At 39.0% G+C, this 24,987-nt stretch overlaps 1 protein-coding gene across 1 annotated transcript in view; it reads left to right on the forward strand.

The window, feature by feature from the left end:
* The first annotated feature begins 592 nt into the window (after nt 1–592).
* Ppef1 (protein phosphatase with EF-hand domain 1) overlaps nt 593–24,987 on the forward strand; it is a 76,014-nt gene continuing 51,619 nt past the window's right edge. The window contains exons 1-4 of the mRNA XM_090326792.1: nt 593–736; nt 12,844–12,930; nt 16,702–16,800; nt 24,001–24,165. Of these exons, the coding sequence (XP_090182918.1) occupies nt 24,108–24,165 (58 nt within the window). The 5' untranslated portion in view covers nt 593–736; nt 12,844–12,930; nt 16,702–16,800; nt 24,001–24,107. The remainder of the gene's footprint in view (nt 737–12,843; nt 12,931–16,701; nt 16,801–24,000; nt 24,166–24,987) is intronic.

Below are 24,987 nucleotides of genomic sequence, written 5' to 3' on the forward strand. Positions count from 1 at the left end.
CAGGGTCCTTCGTCCCCAGTCCCTCTAAACTAGTAGGAGGGATGGGGAAAAACACGCCCGACCAGGCCGAGCCACAAGAGGAGAGGGCCCACTGTCCTCCCGCACTCAGCCTTCCTTCCCCAGAGCACAGAGACGCCACGCAGCTTCATCAAGGCAGGAAAATCAAATCTCTCTCTCCAATACGCCCCCCCCCCCAGGAAGTCCCTCCAGCTAATATCCCCTCACTCTAGGTCCCAGCAGAGAGTGATCAACAATAACACATTTGTAACCAATGGTCATCAAGTCTTGCGCCCTGCCTCTTGCCTTGTCTCAGCAGAAAGTTATTAGACATGGCGTTACTCGGCCCACAACAATTTTCTATATTTATGAATACAAAAATGATTGAGAGTCAGTGGTGACCAAAAGAAAAAGTGAATGTGGAATCTGCCTTTCAATAAGTGAGAGCTAGTTCTCTCATCTAAATTGTGTTGCTCACATTCCATTTGCAGGTGCTATCATGTCTATATCCTACATTGTGGCGTTGTCAAGGTAACTTATTAATGAAACATTCTAGAATTTTCCTCTGTAGAGGATTCCAGATGAGAATGAGGAAAGCTCTTTAAGACCTGAACATGAGGTTACCTTCTGACCTGAGCCTGCAGGTCAGGTCTGAAGACTCACCAACCAGAAATGTGAAGATCTAGGAGACCCTTTCCTCATTGAGCCTATGTGGAACTGGTAAAACCTAGGGAAGAAGGTAAGAGCCCTTAGCACACCAGTTGCAGTGTTTGAACTCTGTGTAGGCATGGGACTACATGAGTGAAAGTTAGCCAGCTTCCCCTGTTTGCTTAGTTGGTTGGCCCAACTCTTATGGAATTTGTTTTTAAGTATGCAATACATAATACTTTACATGTACAAGGCAGAATAAGGCCACTTGATGGAATAGAAAGAGTCTAAGCCACAGATTCCCAAGAATGTAGCACTGGGAAGGCCACCTAACTTAAAAAAATGTTTTTCATTGTTATTATGAAGATGATGTATACAGAGGTTACAGTTACAGAAGTCAGGTTAAGAGAACATTTTTTTTGGACAATTGTCGCCCCTTTCCTTGCTCTCCCAGTTTTTCTCTCCTGTCCCTACCCACAAGCTGTACAGTTCATTTTCAGCAGAGTGTTCAGTGAGTACCACTGCTGCATTTGTTCACCCTTTGTCAATATCTGTGCCCCTTACCCTCCCAAAGACATATAAATGAACAAACAAAACAAAAAGAAAGAAAAAACACAAAAAGAAGAAAAAACTTCTTGTTTCCATTTCCTGGATTTCATTTCAATAAATATTTTTTATTGTCAGGGTAACGTATAGAGGGGTTACAGTTACGTTCGTCAGTAGTGGGTACATTAGTTCTTGAACATTGATACCTCTTCTCATGTTTTTCTCCCTCTTCCCCTCTGTTTCCATGTCCTGAATTTCAGTATTATTTTGTATGATCAGATGCACCACATAGGTATCCTGCCTTTCTGTTCTTTTTTTTCTCCATATATTTTTTTATTGTAGTTAATAGAAGGGTTACATTATATTCACCAGATAGAAGCTGCATTACTTCAAAAACATTGATACCCTTTCTCATGTCTTGGGCCTCATTTCTCTCCCTCACCCCCACCCCTCATCCTATTTTCCCCCCTTCCCTATCCTATTTCAAATACCAAGTAAGCATATATACAATATATCAGGTAACAAGATGAAATACTGTAACAATATGAGATAACCAAGGGATAGCAAAAGACATGAGAAATAACATAGTACATTAAGGACAACAATCACTCATTATATGGCTTTTGTTTCTATATCCTGGAGGTCCTTTCATTTAGTGTCATCCTATATGGCCTTATGTATCTAGATTTTGTTCTATTGCAGATCTCTGCTAGTAGAGCCCAAGGTTTCTACTGATTATGACAAATGAGGGAAACCATTCAGCCTATGTTCCTTTGAGTCTGGCTTACTTGCTATGATTTTTTTCTAAGCCTTTCCATTTCCTTACAAATGGGGCGATGTCATTTCTGACAGCAGCATAGAATTCCATTGTGTATAAATACCACATCTTGTTGTTATACTCATCAACTGAGGGGTATCTGGGTTAGTTCCATATCTTTGCTGTGGTAAATAGTGCTGCAATGAACATCGTTGTGCTAGTGGATTTAGTATGACCTTGCCTTTCTGTTCTTTTCCTAAGAGTATCCTCTTTGTTTGGTCTCACTGTGTACGAACTCCTAGAAATCTGTACAATTTATTATGTCCCATTGTATTTTTCATCTAGCTTCTGCATATGAGAGAAAACTTGCACGATACATTATCTTTACAATAAAAATTTAAAAATAGATAATTTTTTAATATTTTTTATTATAATTAATAAAAGGGTTACATGATATTTGCCAGATAGAAGGTGCATTAATTCACATACATTGATACCCTTTCACATGTCTTGGTTCCCATTACCCTCCCCCCCCACCCCTCCAAAATAGATAAATTTTTATAACAATTAGGCTTAAAAAAAAACTTGAACCATTTGTCTCTCTGAGTTTGGCTTACCTCAGTTAACATGGTTTGTTCTAGGTCTGTCTGTTTCCCTGGCACCTAATTTTTTTTTTGCCAGTCCTAGGGCTTAAACTCAGGGCCTGAGCACTGTCCTTGGGGTTTTCTCAAGGCTAGAGCTTTACCACTTAAGCCACAATGCCACTTACAGCTTTTGTCTATGTATGTGGTACTGAGGAATGGAACCTGGGTCTTTGTGCATGTTAGGCAAGCACTCTTACCACTAGGCCAAACTCCAGATTCTGGCACCTAACTTTTTTTTTTCTTTTGGTCGGTCATGGGGCTTGAACTCTGGGCCTGGGAGCTGTCCCTGAGCTCTTCAGCTAAAGGCTACTGCCATACCCCCAGTTTTGTAGTGGTTAATTGGAGATAAGAGTCTCACAGACTTTAGTGCCTGGACTGGTTCTGAACTGCGATCCTCAGATCTCAGCCTCCTGAGTAGATAGGATTACAGGAACAGAACCTTGCCTGGCCTAACTTCTTTAGGTCTGATTTTCTCTCTTCTAAAACAGAATTCTGAGGTCATTTCTGAATAGAATTAAAGAGCGGAGTATCCTAACATATCACATGCTCATGTATTGCAAGATTTTTGGTCAAGAACCTTATGGTGATAATCTTGTAATTGGACTCTGTTGTCTGTGCCTGGATCAGCCAAGACCATGGCATCAGGGGGATTTGCATCAGCACATTTTTCTCTGATTTGCTTCACTGCTCCTGCGGAAGGAAAATAGGAATTACCATTCCTGTGTTCTTTATTCATATTATGCTGGATGTCAGAAATAAATAGATCCATGTAAAATTGCAAGTGCTTACAAGATAAAAGAACAGATGGTAGCAAACTTTAGAATATCACAACTCTAAATATTTAAGGAAATAGTTCTGATAAGCCTGTTTAGAGTTCATGCAAAATGCCTATAGACTGGAAAAATTTTAATTGTATATTGCCAAGGTAAATTATTTATATGTAGATAGAGTTAAAGGTAGATGCAGATTATATGGAAATACAAGTTTCCCTTGATTTACAGATAGCTACTTTCCTCAGAATTTTGTAGATTGCCCTTCTGGTAGTTTCATTTGCTCCTTTATCTTTATGTCCCCCAGAACTCTGCTCCTGCCCTGTGTAGTTTCTTTAGTCTATAAACTCTCATTTTATCTTCTGTAACCACTCCAAGTATTATTGCTAGCTAGATGACCTCCTTAATCTTACTGTTTGGAACTGGTCAGTTTCCTGAACTTGAAACTCAATCTTATACTGTCTATCGTATAGTTTAGCAGTATAGTTCACCACAAAATGAACTTGCTGGTTTTCTCTGCAATAAGCATACTCTTCCATTTTTGTGTGTGACTTGTACACTTTAATACTGTATTGCAATTAATGATATCACCTCCTAGACTACAATACAAGAAGGGGAGACCATATCTGTTCTGTCCACCACTGTACCCCAGCATGGAATAGCATTCTTAGTACATAGTAAACACCCAGCAATTACTTGAATAAACAATGAGTCTATTAAAAAGAAAACTGGAAGCCTTAGAATCTTTCATGAAACCTCTGTCTCTCTCACTCTCCATTCTCACTCTGAGACTTGTAAGATTTGTTATATAAAGCTCATCTTCATCCTGTGTCTTGGCTTTATTTCAACCCTTCTATTCTTAGATTATCGAAGGAACCTTTTCATTGGACTTGCTGTTGTCTTTCCCCCATTTCATTACCAGCTGACACCTTGATTGAACTTCTTACAGCTTGAATTTAATCAGATTACCCTTGGGCTCCCCTTGACTTAAATAGTTTTCAATCTGGCAGACTCAAACTGAATCCATTCAGTCTGTATAGTATTTTGAGAAAATTATTGATTTTTTTCTTTTTTGTTTATTTATTTATTTTTTGACTGATAATTTTTTATTTTTTCATATATTTTTATTGTAATTAATAGAAGGGTTACAGTATATTCACCAGATAGAAGGTACATTACTTCACATACATTGATACCCTTTCTCATATCTTGGTCCCCATTTCCCTCCCCCCCCACCCCCACCCTCATCTTGTTTTCCCCTCTTCCCTATCCAATTTCAAATAACCAAATACACATTTATCCAATATATCAGATAACAAAGTGAAATACTATAACAATATGAGATAACCAAGGATACAGCAAAAGAGATGAGAGATAACATAGTACATTAAGGACAACAATCACTCATTATATGGCTTTTGTTTTTATATCCTAGGGGTCCTTTCATTTAGCATCACACTGTATGGCCTTATGTATCTCGGTTTTGCTCTATTGCAAATCTCTGCTAGGAGAGCCCAAGTATTCTACTGATTATGACAAATGAGGGAAACCATTGAGCCTATGTTCCTTTGAGTCTGGCTGTATCATTGATTTCTATGATGCATATTTTTTCACATTTTGTTATCTAATTTGAAATGCATCTAAAATTGATAGTGCCATAATTTTCTCATATTCATGCATAAAATAATGTTGTACTCAGTAATTAATGATATCTTAGTTTTGGTGAACTACACTCATACAAACATTTAGAAAATAGGAATATCGTAGAAGAAAGTATGCTTAGCTACCATTGAAAATTTGTATCAGGCAATACTAGGCCAGGATGTCTCAGACTGACAGCCTAAGATGAAACTGCCAGTGTGTAGCAGCTGCCTTGTTTTGACAAAAACTTGCTGTAAAATGTCCTTGCATTTTCAGCCAGGCCCCTTTATCTGCCTCAGACCTATTAAGCATTTTTAAATTTATTTCCCTGATTGATAGGTTAAATCAAAATTCTTTGATGTAATTTAAGAATACTCCCAGTTGGCACTCACCTAAACTCCCCAGGTCAGTGCTTCTATCTTCTGCCCTGTACACACACACACCCTTTTTTTCCAGTCCTGGCTTGAACTCGGCCTGAGCACTGTCCTTGGGCATTCTCAAGGCTAGAGTTCTACCACTTGAGCCATAGCACCATTTCCAGCTTTTTTTCTATGTGTGTGGTACCGAGGAATCAAACTCTGGTCTTCATGCATGCTAGGCAAGCACTCTACCACTAGGCCAAACTCCCGGTCCTGTACACCCTTTCTTTACTAGTCTCAGGAAACAATATTCAGATATGAAATGTTCCCACGGTCCCTGGGATGCATGTCTTGACCTTTTATGTTTAATTAAACATTTCCTGGCTTTCTCGGGCAGAGCTCATTTCTTTCTAGGCTCTAGTAGTATGTGGGCATATGTCTTTTCTGACATCCCTTGTCTTGAAATTATTTATATGCATGCCGGAGTCCCTCATAACACTTGAACTCATTAGGGGCCTGTACCTTAAATTTATTCATCATAGTCTATCTGCCTTGTAACAGGAACATGTTCAGCAATTATGTCTGTAACTTTGGAATAAGATTACTGTGTTTTTGAGCCTGCTTTTGCATGAAAAGCTGAAATAGGAGTCAAAAGGAAGGCAAACGTTTTTCCAAGATTACAGCAGAAGATGGTACTTCTTATTGTGATTTATAAAGGCCTTTCCCAGTCATACTGTAGATTCAAAATGCATAGACCCCAAAGCACGAATGCACTGACAGCTCTATTAAGTTTCTTAGAGATATATATTAAGGGGCCAGGAGTTTGGCCGAGTGGTAGAGTGTTTGCCTAGCATGCACTAAGGCCCAGGTTCCATTCCTCGGTATCATATAAATAGAAAAAAAACCAGAAATGGTGCTCTGGCTCAAGTGGTAGGGCTCTAGCCTTGAGAAAGGCCCTGAGCTGAACCCTGGGACTGGCAAAAAAAAGATACATATTAAGCTGGCACTGGTGGCTCACACCTGTAATCCTAGCTACTCAAGAGGCTGAGATCTGAGGATCACAGTTTAAAGCCAGCCTGTGGTGTCTAATCTATTAATTAGCTACCAGAAAATTAAAAACTAGAAAATTAACTACCAGAAAAATCAGCACTGACTCTGTGGATCAAAGGGGTAAAGTGCTAGCCTTGAGTGAAAAAGCTCAGGGACAGTGCTCTGGCCCTGAGTTCAAGCCCCATGAGGTAATTTGTTATAAAACTAAACATATACTGACCAAAAAAAAGGAAAGAAAAAATATATATGTTAAATCAGTATACAATACAATAACTTGTAAAATTGGTGAATTTTAATATATGAAGGGATTAGTGTAACCACCATTATCAGGATATTGAATATAGTCTTTCAAAGTTCCCTCCTTCCAGTATTTTGATCTGCACAGTTTTTTTTTTTTTTGCCAGTCCTGGGCCTTGAGCTCAAGGCCTGAGCACTGTCCTTGGACTTTCTCAAGGCTAGAACTCTACCACTTGAGCCTCAGCACCACTTCTGGCTTTTTTCTATGTATGTGGTACTGAGGAATCAAACCCGGGTCTTTGTGCATGCTAGGCAAGCACTCTACCACTAGGCCAAACTCCCAGCCCTCGATCTGCATAGTTTTTATTTTTTTCTAATGTCATATGGATGCCCTTAACCTTAATGTCCTTAATAAATACCAACAATGCTTTTGAGATCCGAATAGTTGTTTGCATCAACAGTTTACTCCTTTTTATTGCTTTTTAGTATTCCATTTTATAGATGTCCATTTTAAGGATGTTCCAGTCTTCAGTGTAAGAATGGATACATATTTTGGCTGTTTTCTATATTTACTATATGAGCCTCCATTGAAGGCTTTTGTGTGAATAGAGAATTTTATTCCTTGATAGTCACTCCCTGGGAATTAGGAGTATATGGTAAGTATATGTTTGGTGGGAGTGCAAACTCGTTCAACCACTATGGAAAGCAGTATGGCAGTTCCTCAAAAGACTAATTATAGAACTCCCCTATGACCCAGCAATTCCACTACTTGGCATTTATCCAATTGTCCAGAAACAAGGACATACTAAGTCCACTAGCACAGCGATGTTCATTGCAGCACTATTTACCATAGCAAAGATATGGAACCACCCCAGATGCCCCTCAGTTGATGAGTGGATCAACAAGATGTGGTATTTATACACAATGGAATTCTATGCTGCTGTCAGAAAGAATGCCATCACCCCATTTGTAAGGAAATGGAAAGACTTAGAAAAAATCACAGTAAGCCAGACTCAAAGGAACATAGGCTCAATGGTTTCCCTCATTTGTCATAATCAGTAGAAACCTTGGGCACTCCTAAGATTTACAATAGAGCAAAACCGAGATACATAGGGCCATATAGTATGACACTAAATGAAAGTACCTCCAGGATATAGAAACAAAAGCCATATAATGAATGATTGTTGTCCTTAATGTACTGTTATCTCTCATCTCTTTTGCTGTTCCTTGGTTATCTCGTATTGTTACAGTATTTTACCTTGTTATCTGATATATTTTATATATATATATATATATATATATGCTTATTTGGTTATTTGAAATAGGATAGGGAAGGAGGGAAAACAAGATGAGGTGCAGGGGTGGGGGGAGGGAAATGGGGACCAAAACATGAGAAAGGATATCAGTATTTGTGAAGTAATGCAGCTTCTATCTGGTGAAATAATGTATCCCTTCTAATAATTACAATAAAAATATATGAAAAAATGCAAATCAAAATAACATTGAGATTCTACCTCACCCCAGTTAAAATGGATATTATTAAGAAATCTAATAACAACAGATGTTGGTTGGGATGTAGCCAGAAGTGAATTCTGATACAGGAAATAAATAAAATATGTACTTATTTGTAAAAAAAAAATCTGCCTTCTACCATTTTCCTATGCCTTCTGCTTTAGAATTTGTTATGAATTCTTTGTCCATGGGGTGTTCACTGGGTTGTAGTCTTCTGAAGGCTTCATTGGGGAGGAGTCCTCTTCTAATTTCATGTGATCGTTGTCAGGATTCAGTCCTGCCCAGTCAAACTTCAGACCTTAATTCCTTTGTGGCTTTTGGTCAGAGACCTCTTCTCAGTTCTTTGCTTTGGTAGCTGTCCCCAACTTGGTAAGTTACTTCATCAAAAGCACACAACCAAGGAAACTTATTTTTTGTAGGTTATAAGCTTTCTCAAAGTTGAACTTCCATACTTCAGACTAGGGTTTTGGGATTTAGATCAGTGTAAGAGTCCTTACCTGGCATGTGGAAGGCCCTCAGTTTGGTCTTCAACTGTAGAAAAAATAAACACAAAAAAACCCACGGGACATATTTGGGACTATTACAGTTATTTTTAGCCAGTCATTGTGCTTCCTGATGAGGTAATCCCAACAGATACTTCTGCTCTTCACTGACCTTTGTTAATTTGTTACAGATGATATTGAGTCATAACATATTTTCCACTCCTGGGCTTGAGCTCAGTGTCTGAGCACTGTCCTTAGGCTTTCTCAAGAATAGAGCTCTACAACTTGAGCCACAGCACCACTTCTGGCTTTTTCCATGCATGCTAGACAAGTACTCTACCACTAGGCCAAACTCCTGGCCCCTGTTTTACTTATTTTTAAAATAAAATCTCAGGCTTACCTGAAATCTTCCTGTTTATGATTTGTCTTTAGCTGGGATGACAGATATATGCCCTAGTTTTTATTGGCTGAAATGGGGGTCTTGACAGGGCGTGGTGGCTCATGTCTGTAATCCTAGCTACTTAGGAGGCTGAGATCTGAGGAATCTCGGTTCAAATCCAGCCGGTTCAAATCCAGCCCAAGCACTAAAGACCCTGAGACTCTTATCTCCAATTAACCGCTAGGGGAGTAGTGGTGGAAGTGACACTACACTGTGGCTGAAAGGGTAGGGTGGTAGCTGAAGAGCTCAGGGCCAGCACCCAGGCCCAGGGATAGGGCAGTAACCTAGAGTTGAAGAGCTCAGGGACAGTGCCCACACCCAAAGTTCAAAGTTCAAGCCCCATGACTGCCAAAAAAAAAAATAAGGAAAGAAATGGGAATCTCATGAGCTTTTTCCCTGTGGTGGCTTTTGCCTCTGATCCTCATAACGAGGAGTCACCACACCTAGCCCTTTTTGTTCTTTTTAATGATTTCTAAACCTTGTCAAATCTGGCTCCTCTCTCTCTCTCTCTCTCTCTCTCTCTCTCTCTCTCTCTCTCTCTCTCTCTCTCTCTCTCTCTCGTTCGCTCGCTCTTGCTCTCGCTCTCTCGCTCTCACTCTTGCACTCTCGCTCTCACTCTCTCGCGCTCTCTCTCTCTCTCTGTGTCAGTTGTGGGTCTTGAACTCTAGGCCTGTGCTTTCCCGGAGCACTTCATCTCAAGGCTAGTGCCACAGCGCCACTTCCAGTTTTCTGGTGGTTAACTGGAGATAAGAGTCTCACAGACTTAAATGCCCGGGCTGGCTTTGAACCACGATCATCAGATCTTAGCCTCCTGAGTAGCTAGGATGATAGGAGTGAGCCACTGGCACCTGGTGTGTGTTTCTCTCTCTCTCTCTCTCTCTCTCTCTCTCTCTCTCTCTCTCTCTCTCTCTCTCTCTCTCTCTCTCTCTCTTCTCCCTCCCTTCCTCTCTCAAAGATTTGATTTGAAATTTATTTTATTCTGAATATTGTTTTGTCTATTTATTTTTTTTGCCAGTCCTGGGGCTTGGAGTCAGGGCCTGGGCATTGTCTGTGGACTTTCTCAAAGATAGTTCTCTACCACTTAAGCCACAGCACCACTTCTGGCTTTTTCTGTATATGTGGTACTGAGGAATTGAACCCAGGCCTTCATGCATGCTAGGCAAGCACTCGACCACTAGGCCATGCTCCCATGGAAATTTTTTTGGACATTTAATATATATTTTTCTGTATACTTGTAACTTCTCAGTGAAGTTGATTATGTCCAATTTTTGCCAGTCATGCGGTTTGAATTCAGGGCCTGAGCACTGACTATGGGCGTTCTTAAGGCTAGAGCTCTGCCACTTGAGCCACAGCACCACTTCCAGCTTTTTCTGTATATGTGGCACCAAGGAATGGAACCCAGGTCTTCGTGCATGCTAGGCAAACACTCTTACCACTAGGCCAAACTCCTGGCCTCTTATGTTCATTTATTTTTTAATATGTACAAAGGTCAAGCTACTTATCCAAAGACATATTAAATGTTAATTTTGAGCAATTAGCCTTATCTCCCAGTCCTTCAAGGTATTGCATTATGACTATTTTCCAAAGGCCATTTCACCATTATATGAAGCCAGCTTCTACGGGCTAATGGTAAACATGGTATAGTCAGTGACATTTTTGAGCAAAAGCCTATTGATAACACTGTGGGGGACACCATGGTAGTGGTCAAAGTGTTATATATAAGTTTGTGGATGGTAATTTGGGTAGAGACAATTTACACAAGGAAGAAAACTTTTGTATCCAGGCTAAGGTGTTATTACAGAAGAACAAATCACTGTCCTTTCCATGGGAAAACTTCCCATGGAAGGCTAGCACCCTACCACTTGAACCACAACACCACTTCCAGCTTCTTCTGTGTAGGTAGTACCAAGGAATCGAACACAGGGCTTCGTGCATGCTAGGTAAGCACTCTATCACTGGGCTACACTACCAGACCCTCATCTTTTCTCTTAACATAATTTTCATAAGGTGTTCCTTTCCTTCAAAAGGAGCAAGCCTTTTAGATCATGGTTCTTAGAAATTTTAGAATGGATCTTTGACACTGACATTGACTTATTTACAGCAAATGCTAAAGAACACATTGTATCCATAATCAAACATGCATGGAAATTTGAAACAAGTAAATAGATATGTTTCAATGTTTTATTTTCTGCTCTAACGGGTTTTTGTGTCTCTTCTCAGTTACAGGTACCACAATTTGAGAGAGCACTAGGAGTTAGGAAGTGGTAATTGCATTTAATTGCTTACTTTGGCCCCAGAATCAGGAGGGAAGCTCAGAGTTCCTAGTACTGGAGGCCGCTTAATGAACGTCTCCCACACCATTTACTGCCATTATACTATGAGGTGCAGGAGGCTATGAATGGACATACCTTTTAACTACTTACCATCAAGCATATTAGTACATATTGCTATTTACTCATTTTGTTCCTCAATCCAGCTGCTGTGTATTCTAGCACATTCATTGGCTGTGTCATGACCGATAATTGCATTAACTCTTAGAAGTACTTGCTTTGGCAGCCATTATAGCCATGGTTAGTTCCAGGGAGTATGTGAAAAAGAGTTTGTCTCCAATTATTGCTTGCCCTATTGTGAGGTAGCCAGATTTTTTCCATTTGTATCTTTGCACAGCTTGTTGCTCCCAGAGACTAGCCAAATGCCCTGGGTTGGGTTTCCTCTACAGCAGAGCCTGGAGTGAGAGTTTTACAATCAGTTTATTTGCAAGATGAAGGCAAAGCCAGTAGAAGATCGGAGAAGTGAGGAAAGGAAGCAAGTGTAAGAAAGGTCAGGTTAGTCTGAGAAGCAGCCAGTGCAGCAATTTTTCAATCTTAATGGGTACCTTCCTCTACCAGCTTTTAGTCTAATTTCAGCATTGTCATTAGAGCAGTTCATCCTGCTTTTAAATTCCCCTCTCCCTTTCTACATCCTTGTTAAGTACTGTAGAATGTGAATGTTCTTGACAACAGCCTCTTTTTCACCTCATCTCTTTGCTTTTGGCTTAAGACTGCTCAATTATCACGATTTTGTGCCACTTATAGAAAGCTTTCTCTTATCCTTTCTGGGTTAGGGTTCTTTCTCTGTGTCCCTATAGTATTTTCTAGCTATCCCTTTAGAGGTTATTTGTATGGTATTTTCATTTGTTCATGTAATTGACATAGGTTACTTGTACTGCTAGAGGTACCTGGAGGTCTAATGCAGGAGACAGATTTTCATTTCTAATTTTGCTACCATTTCTAATTTATCTATGTATACATGAGAGATACCTTGATTGACATACCTTGATTGTTAGAGGATCAGATCTGTTAATATGTGGTTTTTAGAACTTAAGAAGTTATCTGTACAAAGGAGTTGCCATTTAACAAAGCAGTTTATTTTCTTGTTATATTTATCCGTTGAGGAGCATCTGGGCTGATCCATAACTTGGCTATGCCAAATAGGGCTGTAGTGAACATGGTTGTTCTGGTGGCTTTGCTGAAGCTTGTTTGTGTTCTGTTGAATAAATGCCCTGGAATGGAATTGTTGGATCATAGGGTAGTTCTATGTTGTTGTTGTTGTTTTTGAGGACCCTCCATATTGCTTTCCAGAGTGGTTGGTCAAGTTTACCTTTCCACCAACATTGTTGCAGGGGTCTCTTTTGTTCACATCTTTACCAGCATCTGTTATTGTTTGTTTTCTTGGTTTTAGAACTGCTGACATGATATTACTGATTACATTTCTTTTTTCAGACTGGAAAGCACATCCATACTCAAGTGCAAGAAAAGCTAATGAGAGAATCTGCAAAGAAGCAAACCTGAATTCTGAAAACACACAAGGTGCTGACCTATGCAATATAATGGAATGATTATAATCATCTCTTTATAAAGAGAGATTGCTGAACTCAAAGTGTCCAGGGCCAAATTCCAGTTGTCCTTTATCAGTTGTCTCACTTCAGGCTATCATTCCTAGTGGATAAGTAGGGATATTATTATTATATACCTCATAAGATTGTGTTTAAATTAAAGAAAGTAGCACATATAACTAGAAGACAAATGTTCACTAAGTTTTGCTATTCTCATGAACATTTGTTTGCATACATTAATGTTGGTTCATTAGCAGTTGGAAGTTGTCTGTGGACTGGTTGTGCTCAAAGTACCATTTATTGTTCTTTGTGCAATAAAAATTGAAGTTATTCATTTAAAGCAGATTCTAAGTTTTAAACAAATTCTATGAAAGGCACAACCAATGTAATTCATGTTCCAGAATCTGGCCGTTAAAGTAACTACCTAAGCTGGGAGCCAGTGGCTCCTAGCTACTCAGGAGGCTGAGATCTGAGGATCCTGGTTCAAAGTCATCCTGGGCATGAAAGTCTGTGAAACTCTTATCTCCAATTAAGCACCAGAAAACCAGAAGTGACTCTGCGGTTCAAGGGGTAGAGCTCTATCCTTGAGCTAAAGAGCTCAGAAACAGTGCCCAGGCCCAGAGTTCAAGCCCCACGACCAACCATAAATGAATAAATAACCTACATTCTGAGTTCTTTCCCTCATTGCCTTTATGAGTATATCTCTTATGTTTGTACTGCTAGGAGTGCCAAGAGAAATGGAGTGGGTTCTTTCCTTTCAAGGTTTCTGTTGTAAAAGGGCAAATTATAGCACGTTACAGGAAGTGCAATAATTGGATGTACATATGGCTTTGAGAGCCAGGAGACAAAATGACTAATTCTTATTTGGTGATTCAGAAAAGAAGTCACACAGAGAAAGTGGCATTTGAACAACTGTATCTTGACATAGGCATCATTTAATCATTATGGGTTGTAGAGGCCTTTGGCTGGAGATCTAGTCATATTGCTACATTGTCCATTATGTTTTCAGTAGTCTGGGTCTTTATGTGATCATTTACAATATGTCAGCTTCATCATATCATAGATATAGCATCCTCACCATGGAAACCTCTGTGGTTATTGTCTCATAATGAGATCCTCTGATAATATTTATTGTAGTGTTAAAATACCAAAGCCCAAAGCTTCTTTTCTAGCTATTTTTAAGGGACTCCATTAGATTAAATAGCAAAATATCACTATTGCTATATCTCCTGTGGCTCTGAGTTGTTGAAAGACATTGTGATAAAGAGCAGCTTGACTGGGGTTATAAAATGGTAATAAGTAGCTGATGAACAGTGCCACAGACCTGTAATCCTCGCTACACAGGAGAGTAAGATTGAGAGGGTCACATTAGGAGGCAATTCTGGGGAGAAAAATTCGTGAGTATTCTTTAGTGAAGAGTTGGATATAGTAGTGTGTCTAACAGGCTGATTGTACACATGCATCTGCCCAGCAAGAAGCAAGACTCTCAAAAATAACCAGCTAGGGCTGGGAATGTGGCTCAGTGGTAGAGTGCTTGCTTAGCATGCATGAAGCCTTGGGTTTGATTCCTCAGTACCACTTAAACAAAAATCCAGAAGTGATGTGGCCAGGAGGGATCACTACTACACTGTTGGTGGGAGTGCAAACTCGTCCAACCACTATGGAAAGCAGTGTGGCAGTGCCTCAAAAGGCTAAACATAGAACTCCCCTATGACCCAGCATTTCCACTACTTGGCATTTACCCAACCATCCAGAAACAAGGGCATACTAAACCCATTAGCACAACAATGTTCATTGCAGCACTATTCACCATAGCAAAGATATGGAACCAATCTAGATGTCCCTCAGTTGATGAGTGGATCAACAAGTTGTGGTATTTGTACACGATGGAATTCTATGCTGCTGTCAGAAAGAATGACATCGCCCCATGTGTAAGGAAATGGAAAGACTTAGAAAAGATCATATTAAGTGAAGTAAGCCAGACTCAAAGGAACATAGGCTCAATGGTTTCTCTCATTTGTAATAATCAGTAGAAACCTTGGGCTCTCCTAGCAGAGATTTGCAATAGAGCAAAACCTAGATACATAAGGCCATATAGTATGACAGTAAATGTAAGGACCTCCAGGATATAGAAACAAAAGCCATATAATAAATGATTGTTGTCCTTGATGTACTATGTTATCTCTCATTTCTTTTGCTGTCCCTTGGTTATCTCATATTGTTATAATATTTCACCTTGTTATCTGATATATTTTATATATGCTTAATTGGTTGTTTGAAATAGGAGAGGGAAGGGGGGAAATCAAGTTGTGAGGGGGCGGGGGGAAAGAAATAGGGAACAGGACATGAGAAAGGGTATCAATATTTGTGATGTAATGCACCTTCTATCTGATGAATATAATGTAACCCTTCTATCAATTACAATAAAAATATATAAAAAAAATCCAGAAATGGTGCTGTAGCTCAAGTGGTAGAGCACTAGCCTTGAGCACAGAGAGGCTCAGGGACAGAGCCCAGGACTCTGAGATCAAGCACCAGGACTGGCAAAAAACAAAAAAAAAACAAAAAAAACCCAAAAAACAAAAACAGCTAAAATCAGGCTAAGTAATAAGAATGTATGCCTATCAATTACAGAGCCCTTAGTTCAAACCATATTACTTCCAATAAAAAGAAGAAAAGGAAAAAATGGTATTGCCAGTGTTCCATAAATCCAAGTTATAAGCAAAACACAGGGATAAGTAAGCATGAAAACATACATACTTTGTAACTAGCTAGGAATTGGGGGGGAAATGGATAAAGGTACAGCCATAGTCAACATTAATCTCTGGGAATAGGATTGTCTCCAAAGGTACCAGAATTCTGGCCATTGACATCTATGTTTTGAGTTTTCAAGTGTGTCTTCCTCTCAAAACCCAGAAAAACTACAGACCATCTTTTCTGTTTCCTATTGATAATGAAGAGAAGCAAATCTTCTCATAGGTAGGTTCTCTAATAAGGAGCTAGTTGAATGGGTTGGGAAATAACAAAGGTTACACAAATTAATTTGTATTACCCAGCTCTTTTTTTGCTAAACATCTTGTAAAAACCTTTATTTTGACAAATATAATCACCCTCCTTATCATCTACATAGGAAATTTATCTCCTCTTTAGCTGAATACATTATAATGTTTTTTTCCCAGCTCTTTTAAACCCAGATCCTCAAAGTCCCAAGGAAAAACGTTTTACTTTTTCACTTTCTTCTCTTAATTACACTCAAGTTACTGCAACGTTTTCTAAAGATCATTTCACTTGTCACAGAATGTTTTTTCTCTATTTGCTGAATTTCTCTTGTCTTTTGTGCTGATGTGGATTACTGTTGTTTTGAAATAGTAATGAGGTTCTGCCTACACAGAATGTGGTCCCCTAGAAGCAGTCATGTGACCACTAGCATTGTAGCCCATTACTGGAGCACATCCCTTTATTTCCTAGCCAGGAACAGAGTGGGGCTGGAGCAGACAGCGGGCTCAGGGACTAGCTCAGTCTCACTTGCATGTATGGCTCTGGATTTGCCTTCTAGACTGAAATCCAAAGCAGTCTGGCATAGTAGTTATTTCTTTATGTATGCATGTGTGATTTTAAATGCTCTCATGTAGAAATGTGAAGTGTGTGTGTGTGTGTGTGTGTGTGTGTGTGTGTGTTTGTGTGTAGGGTGGGGGGAGTGGTGTATGACTACATAAAGCTGAGACTGTACTTTTTTTTCTTTCAGACTTCTGTATTCTCTCAGACAAGGCCTTTTCTTATATTTGCCTCTCCTGAAACACCTGGAGTGAGGAAAACCTCTGTGTTGGCCAAGCAGAGGACACAGGTAATGTTTGTTTATTTGGGGGCATTATAGGCAAGCTGAGTTCTATACTATATTGTGTAGCAACCAAAGAAGAAACATGCACTCACTAGATTGCATAAAGCTTTGTAATTTCTTAGAATGATTTTTCTCAGAGCTGCTGGTTGTAAGCCAGTTGTCATTTTAAAAAGGAGTAGAGATGATTTTGCAATCTGGAGGGTTGAAGCCTGTTTGAAATTAACTTGATATTGGAAAAACCGTGCTCCCTTGGCAAGAGGTAGGAAATGAGAGAAGAAATACTCTGGGAGTCCCTTATGATGGTATTCCCTAAATTCCACTGTACAACTTCATATTAAGAAATCTTCCTTTTGCTCCATTGGCTTTTTGTAATCTTTGAAGAATTCAGTGTTTCCATCTATCTACAGAAGGGCTCTGTAGTGTTTAAGGATTACTTTCAGTAATTGAGCTCTTTCACAGATGATCAGAATGGATCCTGAAATGAAGGAATAGGTAGCTTTTCTGTGGACAGACATTTTTGTTGTTTAGTGATTAGAGAGAGTAATATTTCAGCTCTGGCACTGATGGAGCTGTACTAGGGAGTATGATATTTAATCTAAGCCTCAATTTGTTCATTTGTAATATGAGAGTGATGGTACTGTCTTGATGGTTTGCTGTGACGATGTAATGGAATAATACATTTATAAGCAACTACTGTGCTGGGTGCATAGTAGTCCCTTTATAAGGAGACTATAAGTGGTGACTGTAATTACTATTTATTATTACTGAATATAGCATTCTTTCAAATATTAGAAATATGGGGCCGGGAGTTTGGCCTAGTGGTTAAAGTGCTTGCCTAGCATGCACGAAGACCCGGGTTCAATTCCTTGGTACCACATACTTAGAAAAAGCCAGAAGTGGTGCTGAGGCTCAAGTGGTAGAGTTCTAGCCTTGAGAAAAATCCAAGGACAGTGCTCAGGCCCTGAGCTTAAGCCCAAAACTGGCAAAAAATAAAAAAATATTAAAAAAAACAAATATTAGAAATATGGAGGGGAGGAGGGAACCCACTTTTTTGTGAATCTTTCATTATCCATAAACCAATAAATATCCATGTGGTTTGGTCTCTGGGAAGCCTCAAACAAAGCATTCTGAAGGAAGTGATTTGAGTAAACATAGTAGATATGTTGTATCATACCTAGCCCCTTCTAACTCAACCAGTTTTTTCTTTCTTTTTTTTGTGGGTCATGGGGCTTGAACTCTGGGCCTGGATGCTGTCCCTGAGCTCTTCAGCGCAAGGCTACTGGGCCTGGGTTATGTCCCTGAGCTCTTCAGCTCAAGGCTACTGGGCTTGGGTATTGTCCCTGAGCTCTTCAGCTCAAGGCTACTGGGCTTGGGTGTTGTCCCTGAGCTCTTCAGCTCATGGCTACTGCCCTACCCTTGTGCCAAGCCCCACTTCCAATTTTCTAGAGGTTAATTGGAGATAAAAGTCTCAGTTCCTTTCAAGCTCAGCCCGAGATCCTCAGATATCAGCCTCCTGAGTAGTTAGGATTACAGGTGCAAGCCACCATGCCCAACTTCATCTAGTTTTTTAAATCATTGAGCTTCTCACTATGTTATCAAGTTATGTGCTATTATGTTTTCTTATAAAGAAACTGTGGGACAGAGAAATTAAACAGAAGCTGGAAATTCACTCTAGTTTGATTTCAAAACTAAGGCTCCACTGAGCCATCATAAAGCATTTGGAAACAGTAATTTCTTGAGATGCTATACCTTAAAAGAGTGTCTTGATAGGTTCTGTGGAAAGCTATTGGCAGCTCTCTTAGAGATTCATGATGCTCATTAGTTGTTGAAGGCTCTACAATGGCTTGTAGCAAAGAAGACTATTCACCTCTCCCAAACTTCCCTGATGGTAAGACCTTTTTTTGCCTTATTCCTAGAACTATAAACTTCATAGACATACTTTGGAAAACCTTACACCATTTCAAACTACTTCCTAATTACAGTAATTTCTAATGTGCCAATAGATATTCTTACAGTAGTTGATTAGACTTTTCTCCCCATTCCTATCCTTTTCATCTGATATAACCCAGAATCACCAGCTTTGTTCTACATATGTACCCCTTATTTATTTAAGTCCCAGCATTCTGTATAGGTAGAAGGGAATTGTAGAAGAGACCTTTCTGGTGTTGTCTACCACAAATTTCTTTGCCTAACTTTATGCTTCTTAATTTCTTTTAATATACAGACAGCAGGCTTCTGTTTCAACAAATACCATTGCATATGTAGAAGAGTGAGCCTGACAAGGTGTCTGCTCTTGTTACTGTCAGCACAGTTCAAGGTGGAAGAATTACACCTGACTACTTGACTCTTAACATAGTGATGAAGGCGTGGGGTGGTAGTGGTGACAGATGAATCATTGTAGGTTCTGGATTTTCAGTTTCTCAGGAGTAGATCTTGAGTAGGAGTTTCTCACAAAACCAGTATCTCTAGGAAAAGTTGAGTTTTTGACATGGGGCTCTGCATAACTGACATCAACAGTATTTTCAGAAATAAATTTATAGTCAGGTGACTACGTCAAGGTGTGGGAGTTGGATAGACATGCACTCCGATGGTACCTCTTCAAGACTTTAATTCCTGAAGTTAGACTGGCTGCAGGGTCATATTTCATCTTTCTTTGTGTTTTCAACTTTGGACATGGAAGTGGTTAGAATGAAAAGAACCAAACAGCATCAACAGTTCCACCCTCTATTCTTCTTTCCCCTTCCCCCCTCTTTCATGAACAACAGCAATCTTTTAGTAGAAGGCTTTTCTTTTGTGGATTGTGAATGAGAACCTGTTATGAGTCACTGTTTCATGCATACTCTTTAAAACCATTGTTGGTACAGTACTAAAGGAACTTGCATAGTGCAAATTTCAAGCTGTTTTTTTTTTTTTGCCAAGCTCCATCCCATTGGTTTGTATATGTGTGTGTGAGAGAGACCAGTGCATCAATAGGTCTTTGGAGACCCCAACCCCCGGAACCTGAGACCCCCGCTTTCAGCTTTGGTAATCACTTCTTCAAAGATTTTGTTAGTGGACTAACTACTCTCCTAATACTGACAGATGGTGGGAATGAAAGAAGCTTAGTTTTTCCCAAGTAATAGAAAATTCATGAATTGTTTTTTATTAAGCTTTAGTCAGGTAGATGTGTACATAGAATCACCATATAAGCTGCTGACAAACCTACTTTCCCTGTGCTTTGAGGTCCTGGCTGGGTAGTGAGAGGGAGTGGTAAGTAGCATCTTACTCATGTTTTCCTAATAACTAAAATGAACTGTCCTCAGTCTATCTGTCCTTTTTTTTTTCTTTTGCCAGTCCTGGGGCTTGAACTCAAGGCCTGGGCACTATGTTTTGGATTTCTCAAGGCTAATGCTCTACCACTTGAGCCACAGCACCATTTCCAACTTTTTCTATGCACGTGGTGCGAAGGATTCGAACCTGAGTCTGAGTGCATGCTAGGCAAGCACTCTACCAGTAGGCCAAACTCTCGGCTCCTATTTGTCCCTTTTAAGCCTGTTATCTGAGAAAGAAAGCCAATTTTTAAAATGTCATAATATAAAAATTCTAAGAGTCAATTATTTTTTTCTAGGACAAACAATTCTTTAGAATAGTTATTTCTTCCCACTCTGAGTTTAAAATGTGCTTTAGCAAAATGCACATATGCACTATCAATTTGTGCTTTAATAAAAGGAATTTGTATAATTAGATAGCACATATATGTGCGAGAAATGATACATTAATAATTTCAGTACTTTATTTTAATGGGCTCTGACTTAGAAATTTGCATTCCTTTGTTTATTAATCTATTCAACATTAATCAGGCATGCTCTATGAAAAAGATACTATGTAGGTGCCATAAATTCGAAGGATATTTAGGAAGAGTATTATGCATGGAGCTCACAGTCTTAACAGTCCTCAAATTTGAGGTTTTTAATTTTCTAGTAATCCCTTTGTTGTTGTTTCTTTGAGCTCATGGTCCTTATCCTTTTACCTTGTAAGTGGTGGAATTGCAGGTTTGTTCTACCATACATAATTTCCTAGTAAATCTTCATTTGGAATATTGTCTGTTACATAATGAATTAACTAAGAGCTATAGCACAGAACCAAATTTCTTTAAGGAAACATTGCTTTGTTTTATTGGAAAAAGAAAATCAAGGGCCGGGAATTTGGCCGAGTGGTTAAAGTGCTTGCCTAGCATGCATGAAGACCCGGGTTCGATTCCTTGGTACCACATACATAGAAAAAAGCCGGAAGTGGTGCTGAGGCTCAAGTGGTAGAGCTCTAGCCTTGAGAAAGTCCAAGGACAGTGCTCAGGCCCTGAGCTCAAGCCCAGGACTGGCGAAAAAAAAAGAAAGAAAAGCAAGATTAAAATGCATTATTTCCTATGATCCAGTTTTTGCTACTTACTCAGTGCTCAACTTTTATTATTTATACAGTGTGATATAAAAATAGTTGAAGGATGTCACATAGCTTAAGGAATACTGGGAGAGTAGTTTTTGAAATAGGAATATGGGTATTGGTTGTATCAAAGTCCCCAGAAGGGTATACTTTATTTATTGATTAAAAATACTTTTGATAGTACTGGGATTTGAACTCAAAGTTTCATTCTTTCCAAAATCTTCCTACATAACGGCTCTCTTTTAGCTAGGGTGGCATGCAAATGCCTGTTTTGTTGAGATGGGGACTGTCTCACTAGCTCTTAGCGTGAATTTGCCTTCAACCTTGCTCTTACCCTCCTGAGTAGCTAGGATTATAGATGTGAGCCATCAGCACTCTACTAGCTATTTGCACTGATAGGCACTAAAGATGACTTTTGAGAAATTCCTGAGTCAGAGATGGTCAGTAGTTCCTGAATTTTATTAGAAAATGGTGGAGGACAGAAGCTACAGGTATTAAGTCTCACTCTGGAAAATTTAAACTTCAAGCATTTTTAGAAAAATTATATCTAGGCAGAATCATGGGTTTGCTAATATATTGTCTCTATTAGACGTTGTCTCTATTAGATAATAAGGTCAGCTGGGAAGCTTTAACATCATCTTGATGTTCAATTCCCATCCAATACCAACTACAATAGAATCTCTAGCAGTGAAATCTGGGTATCAGTATTTAAAAATATATATTGTAAACGTGATGTACAGAGGGGTTACAATTACATAAGACAAGTAATAAATACATATCCTTTTGAATAGTGTTACCCCCTCTCCCATTCTCTCCCAGTTTTTCTCCTTCCAGCATCAGTATTTTTAAACCCTCAGATAACCTGATTTAATGGTGCTGGCTGAGCATTGGGAGTTTAAAAAGCTTCCTTGATGATTGTAATAGGCAACCAAGTTTGACAACCACAGGACTGTGTGGCACTAGGCAAGTTCCTTAACTTTCTTCCACATTGTATAATACTACAGAATTTTACTGGTTTCTTCACCATTTAATACCTAAAATCCTTCTAATAAATATCATGCCAAAATGATCCATTCCCTTCTTCTCTCTTCTTCCTCCCCTTTCTTGTCTTCCTCTTGAACAAATTTGCTCGAGAAGTGTGTATTAGCATATTTTTAATGACCCTGAATGATCTAAAATGGAGTGTCACAGGCTTATTTTGCCTTTGGACTTAACCTTGTTAACATTTTTAATATATGATGTAGAGAATAAAGACATGATAGAAATATCTATCAAATTTAAAATAATCAAAAGTATAAAAGGGTTACTTCATTCAATGAATAAAGGAATCAGTCAGGCCATGTTCTGATCAGAAAACCTGGCTATTGAAGTTATTATTGTTTGAACGTTTTTCCCAGTGTGTGTGTGTGTATATACACACAGAACACATACTTGCATGTATATGTATATATACATACCATATATATGCATTATATATATGTATATATATATATATTTGGTCCTAAGAATTGAATTTAGGATATCAGATATGCTAAGTACATGATGTATATGCCTTTAGGCTTAGATATATCTTGTAGTCTCTAACATCAGTTGTTCCCTGACTCTGATTATACTACGATATACTAAGTTTATGTACTTTATTTATATATATACTTCATTCATATAAAGATACTAAGTTAGGGCCAGAAACATGGCCTCGTAGTAGAGTGCATGCACAAAGCCCTGGGTTTGATTCCCCAGTACCACATGCAAAGAAAAAGCTAGAAGTGGTGCTGTGGCTCAAGGAGTAGAGCTCTAGCCTTGAGAAAGCCCAAGGACAGTGCTCAGGCCCTGAGTTCAAGCCCCAGGACTTGTAAAAAAAAAGGAATAAAAATATTAAACTACTTTGGAGCATCCCCAAATAAAGAAAACATCACTCCCAAAAAGCAAAGAGACAGTCAATATTCTAGAGAAATTTTGATGAAAACTCCCATCAAGTGGTTATGAAAGCACCAGTTCAGAAGACTAGGCCTATTGTATGTGAAGGGAAACTTTCAGAATTTGGAGGAACTTTATAATGCCTGTAGTAGCTTCACAATACTTGCTTTAGAAGGATACTCACTACAATTTCTAAATTTAGAGGGAAAGTCTTGAGCCCCCTTCTATTAAAGAAGCACCCTGAATGGAGTCTGTCAAATATTGAGATATCTCACTTTGATTTGAATTTTTGTCATAGTTGTTTAAATATGTTATTTTGATTCATAGTCAGACTTCAATTTGTATTCTTAAAAGCCTAGATTATGTTTAATTCAAAGCCAAACAATTGAATTATGCCAGCTCCCTCATGTGCCATTCCCTGTGTTTCAAATTAGAAAATTAGATGTATTTCGCTCCTTCCCTTCTTCTCTGCCTCCTTCCCTCCTCTCCTTCCCTTTCTTCCCCCCTCTCCTTCTGTCTCCTTTTCTCTTTTGAGAGAAGTTCTCTTTGCAGTCCAATATGAACTTTCAATACTTCTTGTTCAACTTCCTGAGTGCAAAGATTAAAGGAATGTACTCCCATGTTTAGCTTCTTGATCTAACCCAAACTTGGGAAAATATGTGTAGCAGAAAAACAGTTTATAGCTGCTCTTGTAGCTGCTGCTATAGACTGGAAAATACCAAGGTTCAGGTTGTGTTTGATCACTTCCCACATTACACGATGAACTGGGATTCAGAAGCATAAAAAGAATTTGGAATTTCCCAGCAGTTCCTTAGCTACCGTGTGGTTAACTGGTGCTTTTTCCCTCCTTCCTTCCTCTGTCTTTCTCTTTAGTGTCCCAGACTAAAGGGAATCAGCTAAGAGAGGCTCTTCGCAGAATAAAGGGAGGGGAGTTTCCACCCTCTTGTCTTGGGATTGGAAGTCAAATTCATGAACATAATATGATAAAAGCCATGGGCTGTGGTACTTCATCATCGAAAGACAAGAAACCTGAGAAAAGTGAGTACTGAGCACAAGCCAGTGCTTATGAATGAAAAGGAGGAGTATACTACTCGCACACTGCTTTCTCATTTAGAATTCCCATAGTTCTCAAGCTGTGTGGTGTGATTTTGGTAATAGCTGAATACTGGGGGAACATGAAAAATGAATGCCTATAGAAAAGATAGAATACTATGTAAGAGATAAATTCTATTTGATGGCATTTCAGTTGAAAATGGACCAATATAAAATCTTATTGTCAGGGAGCAAGAAAAACACTGTAGTTGATAATCTGTTTCTCAATACTCTTATAAATACATATATGATACAATGACATACCTATTTCCATACTTAAGTGACACTTAACATCATTGTTGCATTTTATTAATTTTTGTTGTATTTTATTGTTGGGAAGTAGAGGGGTTAGAGTTACATTCATCAGGTAGTAGCTACATTACTTCCTGAACCCTTCCTTGATACCCCTTCTCATGTTTGCATTTTTTTTTTTTGCCAGTCCTGGGCTTGAGCTCAGGGCCTGAGCACTGTCCTTGGACTTTCTCAAGGTTAGAGCTCTACCACTTGAGCCTCAGCACCACTTCCGGCTTTTTTCTATGTATGTGGTACAGAGGAATCGAACCCGGGTCTTCATGCATGCTAGGCAAACACTTTAACCACTAGGCCAAACTCCCGGCCCCTCATGTTTGCATTTTATTAAATGTTATGCATCAGTGATCACTCGCAGAACTTCATGAATTTTGCTTCATGTTTTTAAAATAACCTGGGGAGAATTGGAGAATGCTAGATCATCTGTTCCCAAAGTAATATTTCATCTCTGTATACATG

The sequence above is a fragment of the Megascapheus bottae genome, chromosome X (assembly GCF_031878675.1).
Source record: "Megascapheus bottae isolate mThoBot1 chromosome X, mThoBot2.hap1, whole genome shotgun sequence".
NCBI classification, from domain to species: Eukaryota; Metazoa; Chordata; class Mammalia; order Rodentia; family Geomyidae; genus Megascapheus; species Megascapheus bottae.